The sequence below is a fragment of the Bison bison genome, unplaced genomic scaffold (genome assembly GCF_000754665.1).
Source record: "Bison bison bison isolate TAMUID 2011002044 unplaced genomic scaffold, Bison_UMD1.0 scf7180017864198, whole genome shotgun sequence".
Lineage (NCBI taxonomy): Eukaryota > Metazoa > Chordata > Mammalia > Artiodactyla > Bovidae > Bison > Bison bison.
Genome location: NW_011494770.1, coordinates 3,313,021 through 3,329,546, shown reverse-complemented (window position 1 = coordinate 3,329,546; position 16,526 = coordinate 3,313,021). Strand labels below are relative to the sequence as shown.

At 46.3% G+C, this 16,526-nt stretch overlaps 1 protein-coding gene across 2 annotated transcripts; it reads left to right on the top strand.

Annotated features, from left to right (window-relative positions):
* Positions 1-138: 138 nt before the first annotated feature.
* Positions 139-15,882, top strand: TNFAIP3 (tumor necrosis factor, alpha-induced protein 3). 2 transcript variants are annotated; one of them, XM_010844226.1, is made up of 9 exons: positions 139-442; positions 3,793-4,102; positions 7,398-7,588; positions 8,225-8,372; positions 8,529-8,699; positions 9,616-9,796; positions 10,927-11,816; positions 12,884-13,065; positions 13,821-15,882. In XM_010844226.1, exons 2-9 carry the CDS (start codon positions 3,808-3,810, stop codon positions 14,103-14,105), a joined length of 2,343 nt encoding a protein of 780 aa, XP_010842528.1. In that variant the 5' UTR covers positions 139-442; positions 3,793-3,807; the 3' UTR covers positions 14,106-15,882. The 2 variants fall into 2 exon arrangements, with proteins under 2 accessions (XP_010842528.1, XP_010842529.1); XM_010844227.1 differs by lacking the exon at positions 139-442 and adding an exon at positions 449-3,661.
* The last annotated feature ends 644 nt before the right edge of the window (positions 15,883-16,526 follow it).

The window sequence follows — 16,526 nt, the reverse complement described above, 5'->3', positions numbered from 1 at the left end:
CGGGGCGGGGCAGAGTGCATCTGGCTTCCCGCTCCTGCTGCGCCTCCTGCGCCCCCTAGCGGCGAGATCAGGGCCCCGGGAGTCTGGGACTCGTGTCACGTGACTGGAAAGTCCCTGGGTGGAAATCCCCGCTGTCCGCGGGCGGTAAAACAGAAAGGGAAAAAAGAGAACTGGCAGTCGGCAGCCTTCGCGGCGGCCAAGTGCGACAAGCTAGGAGGCCGTGGGGGCGGAGCGGCGAGAGCAGCCGCCGGGAAGACTGCGGTGGCAGCAGCAAAGGAGATCTACACCCCCCGACCGGCCCGCCGGAGAACTAGACCGAACCAGGCGTCCATGGGGAGCCGCCTCCACCCGGCCCCGACCCGAATTGCGACCCCAGCCTGCGGCGCACGCTTGTCTTGACCTGGACTTGGGATTTCTGAAGAGGATCGCGCGGCCCGAAGAGGTAACCCCTCGTCCCTGTGCCGTCTGCCACGGGCTCTCCCGGGACAAGGGCTGCGAGTGCGAATTTGGCAGCGACCCGCGGGCTGGCCCGGTCGACTTGGCCTTGGTTTTGCTGCTGTCCCAGAGGGAAGTTTGTTGACCCCTGTAGGTTCTGAGCTGCTGAGAGTGGAGGTGGCCGCCAGATGTTGGGGTGACAGCCTGTTTTCTAGGATCCAGCCAACTGTTCCTTGCAGCTCATGCAGAGAACTTGAACGGCAGCTGCTTGGGGGAGAGTCGCCCCCGGAGCCGCTTGGTCTGGATGGTCATCGGTGCTTTGCTCTTCGGCTTGTCCATTTTGGAGTCGAGCTCTGCATGCTTACGGCCACGTAGACCTTGCAGAACCGCCTGGCCTCTTTCCAGACTGCAGCACCGGTCCAGACGGGTGGGATGTCGCAGCGGCAGCAAACCCTAGGGGGCGGGGGACCCGGTCAGCTCTCCTTTCCGGGGAGGGCTTGCAGACACTCAGAGTGCAGCAGTGTCAGAGAAGTATGCATGGAGCAGGAGGTCGTCCGCCTGCCTTGGGGGGGTGACTCCAGTTTAGAGCATCTGCAAGCCCCTACCCCCAAGTCAGACTGTCTTTGTCAGCCGGGGTCGTCCCACATCCTGCCACCTGGCCTTTCAGGAAAGCCGTGGTATTAAGTAAGGAAGGAGCTCAACTCTTGTTGAGACCGCTTTGTTTTCAGTTCTCCCTGCCTCTGATCTTTCCTCGGAAAGCCACTCTGGTCAACTCTCTCAGGGCAGCCTTTTGGGAGAACCGGTGTTTGAGTCTTCTGGACCACAGCCCCAATGTCCCAGATTATTAAGCAGCCAATTACTGCTTCATTCATGTGTCCTAAGGTCCTTCTTTATTTTTTTCAATTCTTTGTACAATTTTTGAGTTTTTGAAGTAGTACTTTCTGAAAATTTAATATCTGTTGGTAGGCCAATGAAGTATCAGAAATATGAAAAAAATGTTATGGGTGATATTGTCTTTGCATATAAGGACATTACATTCATAGCTCAGAAATTCTTTATCACAAGTCAGATTATTCTTTAATCTTAAGTGTGGAGAAGTCTGAGTCCTGGACACTTAGGCAATGGGTATTGATTTCTTTTAAGGAGGCAATGCTGCAGGCCATTCAAGGCTACACCAATGAATGAGGTGACACTGGACTGTCAGATATTGACATTTGCATGTCTTGCCTGTGGTTCTAGCGCTCTCTATTTGAAAGATCTTAGGTGCAGAAGAAAATAATAGAAGAGTCAGAAAAGCAAAAAGAGGCTACACCTCGTTTGTTTCGGATCTTCTTGCCTGTTTCCATGTGAGAGCAGCAGGCACTGCAGCCACAGGTGTGGTGTTGTGAGATTAACAAGGGGGTGGGTTTAGAAGACCAGCTTCTAGGCAAAGCCCTGCTCTGGGATGGTGTGGAACCTACCTGAGCAGGACCAGTACCGCAGGTGCTGTAGCTGGAGACTATGATGGTCATGTGACTTCATGCTGGGGAATAAGGTTATCTTTGATCTTTTGCCTCAGCATCAAGCTGATGGTCAGGCAGTAGAAGCATGTGGTCAGGCCATGCTTGCTGAGTGATGGATGGACAAATGAATGACATCATGAAAGAGGCTTTTGCCATGCCACCAAGGGGGGAGCACGTGTGATGTTTTTGTCCCTTAGTCGTGTCTGTGGCCTTACCATGATTTTGCCCAATTCCACCTGCAAGGAATGTCTGACGTCAAAAAGGAGAGATTACCATTTGACCCAGAGAATGACTTCTTCCAGGCATCATCTAGCTATCAGATTAAGAATCCGGATCTAAATCTACCACCAGAAGACTCCTCAGAAGCAACCTCGGAGTCATCTAGTCCACCTGTCTCCCTGGAGTGGGCCATGAGAATTTAGACCATTTTATCAATGTCTTTAAGAAAGCTGAGACCTACCCAGGACAGGCTTTCTTATAACATACTTTTCTTCTCCTTCTTAACTTGGTTTAACTTTCTCATCTAGAGTCTTGCCCTAGAAAACAGTATGCTACAGGACTGGGATTAACAATCACAGTGAAACTTCCTAGAGGCTCTGTTCGTGCTCGGAAACTGTCTTTGTCCTCATCTTGGAAATATGGATGGATGGCAGGGCACTCTGCTCAGGGTCAGTGAATGTCAGCTGGCTCTCCACAAAGAGATGAGCTGTAGTCCCATGTTAAATCAATTCACATCTTCCCATGCTATTGTCATGGATTGGAGATGCTGGGGTTGTCCCCTTCCTCTTTCATTGGTCCTGAGTGGCCCCCTCTGGCTGCAACTTCTTTCCTTGTCTGCTTCCAAACTTGTATTTCTTTCCACTGGTTGATTGTGCTTGAAGATTTCAGGATGAAAACAGGGTGAGAAATCAATCTGAGTATTGGTAGCTGGAAGATGATGATAAAATTGTGTTGGCAGTTGAGTTCAAGTAGTACAGTTAATTCCATCATTACATAGAATATAATTCTGTGCTTTTACTATCTGCCCTTGGAAGTGTAGGATTTATTATTCTAGTATTGTTATTATTCTAATTATTCTTCTGATGTTGTAACGTTCAGTGGAGAGGTTCTGAAAGACTGCTAACTGTTTGCTCTTAAAATTGGAAAGCATCTTGCTAGGAGTAGACTTTTTTGTTGGTTATAAAACATTCAATTTAACTCTCTATGTATATATATAAATAGCATTTTATAAGTAAATGCTTTATAAATGTTCCTTTTGGGGACTATAGAGAAAATTCCAATTGACAGCCTACATAACAGCACAAAATTGCAGGATTTTCCACAAAATATTTGTTGTCTTTCCAGTATAGGGAGGGTGTGCTTGAAAGAGGTAAATCAAGACATGGACTAAAAAAAAGGGTTGCTTGGTCGTGCTCTTAGAAGAGGAGCTGACTTGCCAGGGCTACACTGTGCCTGTAACCAGCATTCAGGGCACCTCAAATCCAGTGTTTGCCCCCAGAACAACATCAGGATGAGATGGGAGTTTCAGTCAGTTAGAAGGCACCGTACCTGTTGCTGACAGACAAGCTTGGCTCCCTGACAAACATTACTGAAAACACGGGTTATTCCCCTCCTCCTCATTGCCCACTCCTTCTCTTGTTTAGACTAATCTTTAAAAATGATGTAACTTAAAACTGTCCAGTGTGAGTTCATCTTTGGGGCCAGCTAGTATCCTGGGAGTAGAGGTGACTAAGATCTTTTGCCTGCTGCTCAGGGTGATGACAAGATCAGACGGTGGGGTTTCCTGCAGGCAGGTATATAGGAGTCATATCAAAGTCAGACTAACGGCGTGGGGTTTTCTTTCCCTCCTCTTCAGGTATTGGAGAGCACCATGGCTGAGCAACTCCTTCCTCTGGCCTTGTATTTGAGCAATATGCGGAAAGCTGTGAAGATACGAGAGAGAACGCCAGCAGATATTTTTAAACCTGCCAATGGAATCATTCACCATTTTAAATCCATGCACCGATACACTCTGGAAATGTTCAGAACTTGCCAGTTTTGTCCACAGTTTCGGGAGATCATCCACAATGCTCTCATTGACAGAAACATCCAGGCTTCCCTGGAAAGCCAGAAGAAGCTCAACTGGTGTCGAGAAGTCAGGAGGCTTGTGGCACTGAAAACAAACGGTAAGACGTGCTTTTGTCTAGGGGTTGAGGTGGCTCCTACCATGCTGGGTCCCTATTTATTAAAAGGCACCAGCCCCAATTCAAATCTCTTAAGGCTATAGGTACCTTAGTATAGAGACACTCCAAGGGGCATGTGATGAAAGCAAGCTTGCTGTGTGAGTATTTAAATTAAGGGTGGTTTCTAGTGCATGTTAGAGAGCAGAGCACACTGAACCTTGGAGAATGCATTTCTGGACACTGTGCGTTACATGTATGTGTAGGGTATGTATGTATGACTTCTGTATCTAATTCTTGTGACTATTTAATCATCTGTGAAATACCCTTCCCTTACGAGTAATGGAAATATCAAAAGGCTTTAAAAAGTTCAGAAGAAAAGCATGGTGTGAAAATCAATAGTGTTTTCCACTGTCATTAGAAAATGCTCATGATGATGGCCTTACACTTCTTGAATTGATGGCATTTTATGGGTTAACCAGTGGCTGTTGGCAGCTCCTCCCTTACCTAGGTTCTGCTGCCTGCAGTCCCAAGATACTAACTAGACAGATAAACCTGAGTTCTTAGTGCAGGTTTTAGTCCTCTATTTCATTCTTTTTAGGGATTCCTAGTACTGTACTGCATTTCTTGCTATCTGTGACTGTCTGCCCAATGGCTGTTTACAACTCATTGCTGTTTCCTGTTCTAAACTTCACTGGTTTTTTTTTTTTTAATTCTTTCCTTTGAGCAAGAGTATGCACATCACAGAAACATTCAAGCCTAGTGTTAAATGTAGAAACAAAATTCTACTTTATAAATGTAGTTAATTGTTACAAGAAGCAGTAGACTGCTTATTGTCTAGGTAAAAGCAGGAAACTCTTGCCCTTAGATCAGTGACAATCCTAAACCATCCCAATTATTTTGGTTGATATACATCTAAGGGCAAAATAATACATCTTCATTGACAGTGAGACCAGATGATAAGTATGTTAACTAAATGAATTGGTACCTTCACTTTGGCCGTTTTTGACTTGGGTAACTTGGCGCTATTGAGGGACATGACTTTTTGCTTGGGTTGTGGGGGTTAAGTGCATCACCTCAACATTGTGCTTTTATTTTTGAAGCATAGATTCTTAGAAACATAGAAAACGGAGGCTACCTAGTGTTTACACTGGTTTTGGCATTAAATCAAGAGATGCTTAGAAGTAGGTAATTATGTTAAGTCATCATCAAGGGGTTTATATTCCTGACAGTTTGTGGTTTTAAGTCTCCCATTTTGTTACAAAAAGAGGTGGAGTCAACTTTGGGAGAGTTGAAAAGAAGAGATTCTGCCAAATTAGAAATGTGGTAATAAGAAAAAAACCATTTTATCATGAACTGAACTGAGATTTTAGGTTCAACTTGCTCTAGTTCCTTAAGGAAAAAAATGGAATATAAAAAGTAAATACTTGTCTTGCAAAGATACGCATTTAAGTCAAGGATCATGCTACAAATAAAACTACAAAGCAAGTGCATTTTGATATCATTTTCTGAGAGATGGGGGTTTTAAGTCTCAGAGTCCTTTTATTTCACCACTTACAAGAAAATTCTTTAAAATTCTGGAAAAGGAAGAAAAAATATTTAGGGGAAGAGGAAAACAAACAACTTTTCCTTTCTGATTTTTATTAGCACCATTTTTTTTTTAAGTCTTCCCCCTATAGGAAGGCTCTTCAAAGTCAATGATCTATTTGGGGAGGGGGTGATTCACAATTTGCATTTGAGGATATGAGACTGCGGTGAATGAGGAAGGGAGTAGGTGGTATAAAATTGAAACTTCATTTGAAAAATTCCAGCGTCTATTGGCTGCAGCGATTTCACTTGTATAATGAGTAGCCCTATTCCAGCTCACCCTGACCACACCCACTTGGAAAGTCCAGGGTGCACTTCGCAGTTTAAATGTCTACACACCAGAACAAAAAGTACAATAGCTGTTGCTCAATTGCTAGTCAAATAACTTAGCACTGGGGAATTCCAGATGTTACTTAGGGAATTTTATGCTGGTGCATCTCAATAAAGAACTGAAAGTAAGCACAAGAAGAAGAAAAAAAGCCTTATCTTTGCTCTAGATTTTGCAAAGGGGAAATTTCAACAGCTTGCAATTGTTGCCACACTTCTGCCGAGACACAAGGCTTGAGCGATCTTTTTGGTTCATTTGTTTGAATGTTTATTTAGCTTGTTTTTCTGACTATGTAAACTGAAAGGATATTGGCTGTGGATATGTTTGAGGGTGGTGGTGGTGTTGTTGTTTACAGTTTAATTAGGATATGATAAAATTTCAAATAGCTTCATTGTCCCATACAGCAATGTAAGGAAATAATTGAACTTTTCTTTATAAAAACAATTCTGCAGTTCCCAGAAAAGCCTAAAGAGTTAACTTTTTTAATATTAAACATTTCTCTGAAACGTTTATTTTTTGGAGGCAAAAAAAAAAAAAAAGTCATTTCATGAGTTGTGGATTTTTAACCTATAAAAGTAACAAAGTGACAGTAAAATTAGACCTATCTTTTTCTCAAAAGGCTCAGAGTTCTTAAAGTGCCATCCGTAAACACTGACTCAATTTTTAAATGTAGATATCTAGGCACCCTTTAATTCTGAAAAGGGACTCTAATTGCTAACAAGCAGGTTCACACAAGGCATTTATAGGAGGTGGGGGTGAGCAGGCTAGTAGGTAATTCTGTCTCAATCCCATTTTATAAATCAGGAGAGGAAACTCCCAGGCCCTGCATGCTGTGGTGGGGTGGTCAAGTCATTTACCCCTGAGTCATGGCCAGACGGTCCCTGTCTAGTAAGCGGAGCCAGAGCAGCTTCCTGGTTTGAGCATGTTGCTCTGGGTGTTCTCTCTCAGGGTCAGAGAGCAATAGGACCAGCATCTGAGCCAGAAAATCAGGGCTTGTTAGAAAGGAAGGGACTTTAGAGATCATAACCCAATGCCCTCATCTCACAAAGAGGAAAAATACTCAGAGGTTAAAAAATTCCCCACCGAGGGCAGAGCCAGACTGGAGTCAAGGTCTCCAGACTCTCAGTCCTTGGTTCCTTGGGCTTTGTTACTAGCATTCATTAAACAGAAGAGTTATAAGAATGATTTTTTATTTTTCCCTTAAAGCTGTCATCACCTAGTGAAATATTACCAGCTGGTCCTTTGACTAAGAAACTAAACCATTGGCATTTGTTCATAAGCACTACTGGGTCCCCACTCATAGTAGCAGAGAGGCTGGTTTATTCTGGAAACCTCTGCTAGGCCTTAGATGTGGATTGCTAGAATTTGCTTCCCTTCTGTCCTCAGGTGACGGAAACTGCCTCATGCACGCGGCTTCCCAGTACATGTGGGGTGTTCAGGACACAGACTTGGTCCTGAGGAAGGCGCTCTTCAGTACCCTCAAGGAGACGGACACGCGCAACTTTAAATTCCGCTGGCAGCTGGAGTCTCTTAAGTCTCAGGAATTCGTGGAAACCGGGCTTTGCTACGACACCCGGGTATGTTGGGGTTCCTCCTCAAGCGTCTATTGACAGAGCTCCATGGTGGGAAAACTGCACCTCCGACCAGTCCCTGCTGTCAGGGAGCATATGGTTTGCTGGGTCACATGAACTTGGCTAAGCAGAGTCAATGGAAAACACCAGAAACCTCCCGTGGGATGAACCCAAGGCCCTTGTCACTGCTGGGAGGCTCCCAGGCAGCATCTTCCCAGCTGGAGAGTCATTTTAGAATGATCTTTCTGATCACGGGTTTTCCTGTGGCATTTTGGCTGTTTGGGGGGTTTGATGACCCTTCGCTTGCTTTACTGAGCCCGCCAGTCAGATTCAGAGGGTGCCTCCCCATCTTCGGTCACAAGGCTGGGACTTTGTGCACAAAGAGCTTGGCTTGGTGCTTCAGCAGGGATTTTTCTGAAAGCAGGTGCTGTCCCCCTGCTCCTCTGCTTCTGAGTTTGCCTTGAAGTGGGAAAAAGTAAAGGAACAAAACCAGAATTGGGGGGAAAATGGGTGATCATTTGAGTGATGATCTCAAGAAAGGGTAAAAGTAAGCTTAGTGATACCAGTGAATAATTATAGAGTGGAGCCAAAGTTGTTTTTTAATGCAGAGTACATTCAATAGTTTCTTTCCTCTCCCCTTAGAATTGGACCGATGAATGGGATAGCCTCATCAAGATGGCATCCGCAGACACACCTGCGGCCCGAGGTGGACTGCAGTATCAGTCACTGGAAGAAATACACATATTTGTCCTTTGCAACATTCTCAGAAGGCCAATCATTGTCATTTCAGGTGAGATGCCTGCTGATGGCTTATCTGTATTTAGGTGCCTTTCAGCTTTAATCCCTTACCTCTTAGCATGACCCAAGTTCCAGGTGACGACAGCTAAATGGACTCCCGTAAAAAGTCTCAGAGGGCCTTATCTTTTCTTTCTCTTTCCTTAAACAGACAAAATGCTGAGAAGTTTGGAATCAGGTTCCAATTTTGCTCCTCTGAAGGTGGGTGGGATTTACCTGCCTCTGCACTGGCCAGCCCAGGAATGCTACAGATACCCCATTGTGCTCGGCTATGACAGCCAACACTTTGTACCCCTGGTGACAATGAAGGACAGTGGACCTGGTGAGAAAACCAAGTATCTATTCACATTTGTAACTGCTGGTGAATCCTGCTACACCCTGTTCTTACTGAATGTCAGGGTTTGCTCTTTGGCTCCTTTTTGAAAGCCTCATTTAAGTATATTCAGATCAGATCAGATCAGATCAGGTCAGTCACTCAGTCGTGTCTGACTCTTTGCGACCCCGTGAATCGCAGCACGCAAGTATATTAGTTTTATTTAAATATAGTATTCTGTCATTTGTTTGATTAGCAACAATAATGCACTAATCATAATGCCCCCCCACCCTCGCTTGTTTTGTGTGTCGTTTGGGACCTACTTTGAGCATGTTAGTGGCAAATAGGAGCTAATGTCTATTACTGCCACCGTTTCTTAATTAACCCATAATACAGTGCCTGGCCTCGGGCAAGTAAATGTCTGGCAGGCTAGCTATTACTGTACTAGCTTAATGTGGAACTAATAGGGTACTTTATAAATGCTTTAGGTACAATATTTTATTTCATTTCATCTTCACAGCATCCATGTGGATGCTATAAGCACTGATAGCCTTACTGTACAGATGAGGCACCTGAAGCTCAGAGAAGTTAAGTAAGTTCCCTAATGTCACAGAGCTAGACAGTGGCAGAGTCAGAATCTGAACTCAGGTCAGTCTGAATCTGAAGTGCAGTAATTTAACCAATAAGACCTGCTGCTTGGAGGCTGCTTTATATTCTGTGAACTTCCTGGAAACAGTGTATTTTATATTAGAGTTTAGCACAGTTTGTTTCCCCATTTGATTTTGTGGCTAGATAATACTTTTCCATTCTGTAATTGTATCCTTTCTGCATTTTCAAAATGCAGCCGTTTTATGTATATATGACCTCACACAAAATCTTGTTTAGTAGAATCATTTTGCTTACCTGTTATTTCTTTTTCCCTCAGAAATCCGAGCTGTTCCACTTGTTAACAGAGAGCGAGGACGATTTGAAGACTTAAAAGTTCACTTTTTGACAGATCCTGAAAATGAGATGAAGGAAAAGCTCCTGAAAGAGTACTTGATGGTGGTAGAAATCCCCGTTCAAGGCTGGGACCATGGCACCACCCATTTAATTAATGCTGCAAAGTAAGCAGTTTGTTTTTGGCTCTATCCTGTGTCATCTTTAAGCTGCTTCTGCTCAGAGACCAATAGTAAAGTTATTTGAAGCCAGTTTCCTCCAACGTGAAACAAATTTAGGGGCCTGTGTGTATCAGAGACAATCAGCTCAAGCAGCACTGACTTTAGTTTTCAAATAAAAACAAGGAATTTTTCCAGAGGATTGTCCTGTGTATCTGGATGCTTGGAAGCCAGCATTGTGGCTTCAAAAAGTGCGTTCACATCAAGGATACTTTTTTTTCTTTTAATTGCCCTAGTGCTAGACTAACAAGTGAAAATTCTTAGAAACAAAAGCCTCATTCTCCTGGCTTCTGGGTAAGGCAGACACATCACATGCAGGCCAGGCTGTAGAATGTGTTTCTGTAGCAGCCACATGAGTTGGCCACGTGGATCAGGGAGGAGAGACCCAGAGTGTGGGTTTACAGGTATCAAGATTGTAAACACTGGCTTGATGATAAAGAGATGCCTGTTTCCTAGAACTTGAAGTGCACAACACCGAGAAGGCCTAAGCTAAACAATTTCTTAGCGTGGAGATGAACAAATTTCAGTGAGTCAGAAGTCAGTACGGAGTGCCTGTGGGTGCGTCCGCCTCTTAGTTACTGCTCATGGCAGTTAACGCTGATAGGCACCACATGCACATTTAAAATTAATAACAGCAAAATACAGAATACAACATTCCTGTATAGTTTGTGCTGGAAAGTAGACTCGTCCCAAATGAATACCCTGAATAATGTTTCAGTAGAAATCTGATCTCTGAGAACTTAGATAGTAAAAGTAACTATTTCAAAGAGGAATAGAGTAAGTATAGCAGCAATCCACAAGTAACCCTTTCTTTAGCATTATCTGTAATTTGGGGTGGACCAACATTAATTAAATGAGACTGATTCTCAGAATAGTGATGTCTTCTCAGCATTACTGGACTGTGTTACGTTAGAGGTGCAAACTATCACAGACTACATTTCAGTGGGTAGGTAGAAAGTTATTGCCACAATCCATATTTTCAGCTTGCTCTATGAGCCAAGGATATACAATTGTGTGTGGGTCTATGTGTGTGTGTGTGTGTGTGTGTGAAGTCTCATATTTTTCCTTTTGTTCTTTAGGTTGGATGAAGCTAACTTACCCAAAGAAATAAACCTGGTAGATGATTACTTTGAACTTGTCCAGCACGAGTACAAGAAGTGGCAGGAAAACAATGAGCAGGGACGGAGAGACACACACCCCCAGAATCCTCTGGACCCTTCCATCCCCCAGCTTTCTCTCATGGAAATCAAATGTGAGACACCTAACTGCCCATTCTTCATGTCCGTGAACACCCAGCCTTTGTGTCACGAGTGCTCAGAAAGGCGGCAAAAGAACCAAACGAAAGTCCCAAAGCCCACCTCCAAGCCGGGCCCCGAGCTGCTCCCCGGCCTGGTGCTTGGGACCTCCCGGGGGGAGGTCTGGAGTCCTGCGGAGCCTGCCGGAGGCCCCCACTCAGCCCCTCCGACAGCACCCAGCCTCTTCCTCTTCAGCGAGACCACGGCCATGAAGTGCAGGAGTCCCGGCTGCCCCTTTACCCTCAACGTGCAGCACAACGGCTTCTGTGAGCGATGCCACAATGCCCGGCAGCTGCCAGCAGGCCACCCTGCAGACCCCACACGGCTTCGCGACCCGGGCAAGTGCCGAGCCTGCCTCCAGGATGTCACCAGGACGTTTAATGGCATCTGCAGTACTTGCTTTAAAAGGACTACAACCGAGGCTGCCCCGAACCTCAGCTCCAGTGGCTCCCCGTCCTCCCACCAGCGCTCCAAGTCCGCCCCCTGGCAGCTGGCCCAGAGCCTGTCCCCACACGCCTGCCGCAGAGCTGGGCCTGAGGCGTCCCCAGCCACACGGACTCCAGGGGACAAGATGGGGACCAGCAAGTGCAGGAAAGTGGGCTGCATGTACTTTGGGACCCCAGAGAACAAAGGCTTTTGCACGCTGTGTTTCATCGAGTACAGAGAAAATAAACGTGAGTGTGACAATGGGTTTCCTATCCTCTGTTTAAAAACTCCCGAGTAGAAGGCTGTATGCGCCTTAACTTCAAGAAGGGAGCCCCTCTGGACCGTGGGGGAGAGTGTGGCTTGCCTGGGGGCAGAATCCCAGTAGTTCTTCTAGCATGCTTGGAAGTAAAAGCACAGAATAGCATGTTCCAGGACCCACAGAACTCTGTGCAGAGTTCAGAGGATTTGTTTTATAAGGTCATGCAATGCAGTGTTTGTAAGGTAGAGTTCAAACAAGACTTCTTTTGAAACTCAAGCGAACTAGAGAAAATTCAAAATCTGAAGAGCAGTAACTGAAAAGAGGGCTTCCCTAGTGGCTCCAATGGTAAAGAATCCACCTTCAATGCGGGAGACCTGGGTCTGATCCCTGGGTCGGGAAGATCCCCTGGAGAAGTGAATGGCTACCCTCTCCAGTATTCTTGCCTGGAGAATTCCATGGACAGAGGAGCCTGGTGGGCTACAGTCCATGGGGTCACAAAGAGCCTGACATGACTGAGCAACTAACACTTTAGAGCTTCCCTGGTTACTCAGAGAGTAAAGAGTCTGCCTGCAATGCAGGAGACCTGGGTTCAATCCCAGGGTCAGGAAGATACCCTGGAGAAGGAAATGGCAACCCACTCCAGTATTCTTTCCTGGAGAATCCCATGGACAAAGGGGCCTGGCGGGCTACAGTCCATGAGGTCACAAAGCGTCAGACATGACTGAGCGACTAACATACACAGACAGCTGGCAAGAGGGCTGTCTCCACTGACTACATAAGAATGCCTTTGTGGTTTTAGAAATATCAAATCTGAAAGAAGGATGGGCACTTAATGTCTCTGCTTGTTCTGTGGCTGTGACCTACCCGTACAGCATGTTCCAAAGGGAGAGACTTGTAGAGTCAAAGATGTTTTAATTACAGTGTTATTTCTGTTGTTTATTTTGCTGAGTGTATGAAAGGTTGCTCTCCTAGAGCGCAACCGGCCTAATCTGTGTCAGTAAACTGTCCTGCTGGGTGGCACATAGGTGTTCCTGATGAGCCTCCACTCTCTTGCAGATTTAGTCACTGCCTCCGGGAAAGCCAGTCCCACAGCCTCCAGGTTCCAGAATGCAGTCCCCTGCCTGGGCAGGGAATGTGGCGCCCTTGGTAGCACCGTGTTTGAAGGATACTGTCAGAAGTGTTTCATTGAAGCTCAGAATCAGAGATTCCATGAAGCAAAAAGGACTGAAGAGCAGCTGGTGAGACCTCTCGAGGGACTTCCCCCTCTCCTGCAGGCCCGGCCTCCTTCCCGGGGTGATGAGCGGGCTTTTCTCCCTGCCGAGTTCCAGGGAAAAACCAGGGGAAAAGTCAGCCTGGCCCCCAGACTTGGACGTGCAGCAGTTCCTATTGATTTTCATGGCCTAAGTTTACTTTTGAATTCACTTGAAGAAGCAAATGAAACTAGCCATGGAATAAAACCCATGAAAGCCTCTGAGAAGCCAGATGGTGATCAGAGACTTCTTGGATTTGTAGCACAAGTACAGACCTCTTAGTGGCCAGCAGGCTCCTTAACTAATAACTAATCCTCTGTCATGAGATCCGAGGAGGAAGCAGATCGCCCCGGGTGCCTCCACTTACTGGCCAAAAGAAAGCAAGCATTTATTGATAGATGCCTTGCCTATTGGTTGTTGGATGGTAGGGAATGTCTGAGTGACAATAGCTTATTATTCACACAATTACTATTCATGCGATTACCATTCATGCAAACAGAAGCTGGCCTCTGTGTTAGGGTTGGTGGTTCCCCTGGGCCTCCTTGGAGCCAAGGTCTGATTTCATGGGATGGGGAAAAGCGGTCCTTGGAGACTCCAGCCCACAGGCTGCCACCTGTCCCCTTGGCCAGGCAGATGCCCCTCACTTTAGCGGGCCCTTTGTAGGACCCACACTGTCAGTTGAACAGGGCACCGTGTTCTCCCTGCAACACATGATGACAGTTCTCTCTGCTCTCTCCACCCAGAGGTCAAGCCAGCGCAGAGACTTGCCCCGAGCCTCACAGAGTGCCTCCAGGTCCAAGTGTGCACGGGCCACCTGCCGCAATGTGCTGGCCTGCTGCAGCCAGGAGCTCTGCATGGAGTGCCAGCACCTCGGCCAGCGAGCGGGCACCAGCACCCGTCGGCCAGAGCACACCCCCGAGGAGCCCCCAACGCAGCGCTGCCGGGCCCCCGCCTGCGACCACTTCGGCAATGCCAAGTGCAATGGCTACTGCAATGAGTGCTTTCAGTTCAAGCAGATGTACGGCTAACCCAACCCAGGGGGCCAACCCCAGACCCGGAGGGGCCTAGAGCCTTAGCCCGTGGGGTGCCCCGGTGCCACTCCCGAGGGCCCTACCCTGCAGGCTGGGCCTGGGCTGTCTGTGAGCCGGGGACGAAAGAAGCGCTCGGTCACCGGCCAGGAATCTGAGCAGAGCGTGTGACGGGCCGCGGGTTGCACAGGGTCAGCCCGGAGCTGCTGCTCCTCCTCCCCTTCCGAGCAGAAGGCTGGGAACCTCCAAGCCAGGACAGCCCCACCATCTTTAGAGAAAAGAGAAAAGACGCAGGATCCGGCTGGACTGGGAAACCCAGAGCCAGTCCCCTGCCCTCCCTCAGCATCTCTCGGAGACCAGGAGCTGAGGCCTCAGGGCCCGCAGGCCCTCTGCTGGAAACTCAGGAAGCTCAGGGAGCACAGGCTCAGACACAGACTCAGAGACAGACTCAGAGCATCAGTCAGTCGCGGTTTCGCCCTACTGGCCTCACTCCTCTCCCACGGACATGGCAGAAGCAGAACCATCCACAGACGGTGATGCTGAGGCTGAGCACGATCATAAAGAAAAGCAAACCAGCTGCTCTTTACAATATGCACCTTTCAAGACTCAGAACAGCGGGCAGATGTGTAACTCTTGGTTACGGCTGTCTTTACTTCTAGAGTTAACTCGAACTGAGGTGTGCATACATTGTGTACATATACCACGGCCCCTTATATTCTGTATGAGGGAATTTTTTTTTTTTTTGGTCATGTTGAGATGCTGCCCTAGAGGTTTTAAGTAAGAGGACTGACTAATAATAATAACCTATTTTCTGGTTGTTGTTGGGGCAGGAACCTCTCATAGACAGCTTGCATGAACTCCACTGGCTGCTCTGTGGAATGGAAATTCCTGTGTAAATCACTTTATTTATTTTATTACAAACTTTAAGGTTATTTAAATGAAGATGTTTCTTCTGGTCTTCAGAAAATGCTTGCTGTAGTGTCCTCTTGAGATAAAATAAGACTGACTATCAGAAGCAGGCAAGTTCCTGATAACGGTGGGGGAGTCACCTTTCTCCGTGCACTTTGCTTGCCTTCCCTAGAAAAGAAACAGTCTCTTCCACAGTAAATCTATTAAAATCTCACACTTTCTCGTGAGACTTTTGGCTAGAGCCACTTCCCAACCCTTCAGTGAGAAGCCATTCTCCACAGTGTATAAATGGTTCTGTGTATCCTACCTCCTCAGAGAGACGATTGGGAAGGAGCAGAGATGCAATCAGGGAAGGTCACGGGGAAAGATGTTGCCTTTGACGAAGGGTTTGTTTGCTGTGTTGATGCTGTGTCCTGGGGTGCGGAGCGGTGACCTTGCAGCCAGCTTAGCACTGGAACAGCACAACCTTGTAACCATGAGTATGAGGAAACCTCTGTCTGTCCTTGGCCCACAGCTTCTCTGTGTGTTTTGTGTTACTGTCATACTTGTGCTAGGAAAAAAAAAAAGAAGGGAAGCACATTGTCCCCAGAGGTAAAGGCTGCTATTTTTTTGTTGTTGGTCTGAACTTATGACCTGAAAATCTTGCCTAATGCTCCACAGCCTTTACTGGTCTGACATGATGTGTTTTCCTCTTGAAAATCCATACACCTTTTCCCTTGGCATATCCCTTTATGTCTTTCTAAAGATTTCAAATAAACGTCAGTGTTTTCATTTAGTTCTTTGAAAGTTTCTATTTTAATATTTTATGTGTATCAATATTTTCATTCTTAATGTGAATAAATGGAATATTTATGCTTATTATACAGAACATTTGAAATTTGCACATTTAATTGTCTCTAATAGAAAACCGTTGACTCTCCTCTATTGGCTTTCTTCAAGTTTTCCTAAATTTAAATGTAACTTTTCACAAAAGTCAAAATTAAAAAGTAAATTATTTAAGAGCAAATTTGGATGTTTTCTATTTATGAATGATGAAAGAAAAGGGCCCCCCATATTAAGATCATGCTTCCCAGTTGTTTCAATGTGCACCTGGTCAGGGGGTACATCTCTCACCCATAGGTAGTAAGAGAACCTGCTCTTAAGGGTAAGGCCTCTGGTTTAACAGGGAAGATACTGAGGCCCAGAGGGGAAGTGGGCAGGACCTGCCAGTGCCTGTTCCCATGAGATGCAAGGTCCCTGTGCTCCTACGAAGGCTCCTGCCCTCAGCTTTACTGAAGTGCAGAGAGCAAAGACAAGAGGGAGGAGCAGAGAGAGACAGAAAAGGAAAGAAATCAGAGGGGTGGAAGGAGTGTAAGACTCCAGGGTCAGATCTCAGAAGAGGTGACCTACAGCTGTGGTGGCCGTGAGGACTGGTTACCCCAGTGTCCTGGGAGATTATAAATAACCCAGTCTTCCACCCAATACAAGTATGCCCATAGAATATCAATGCTGAAGAACTGTGCAGCTCCTGGG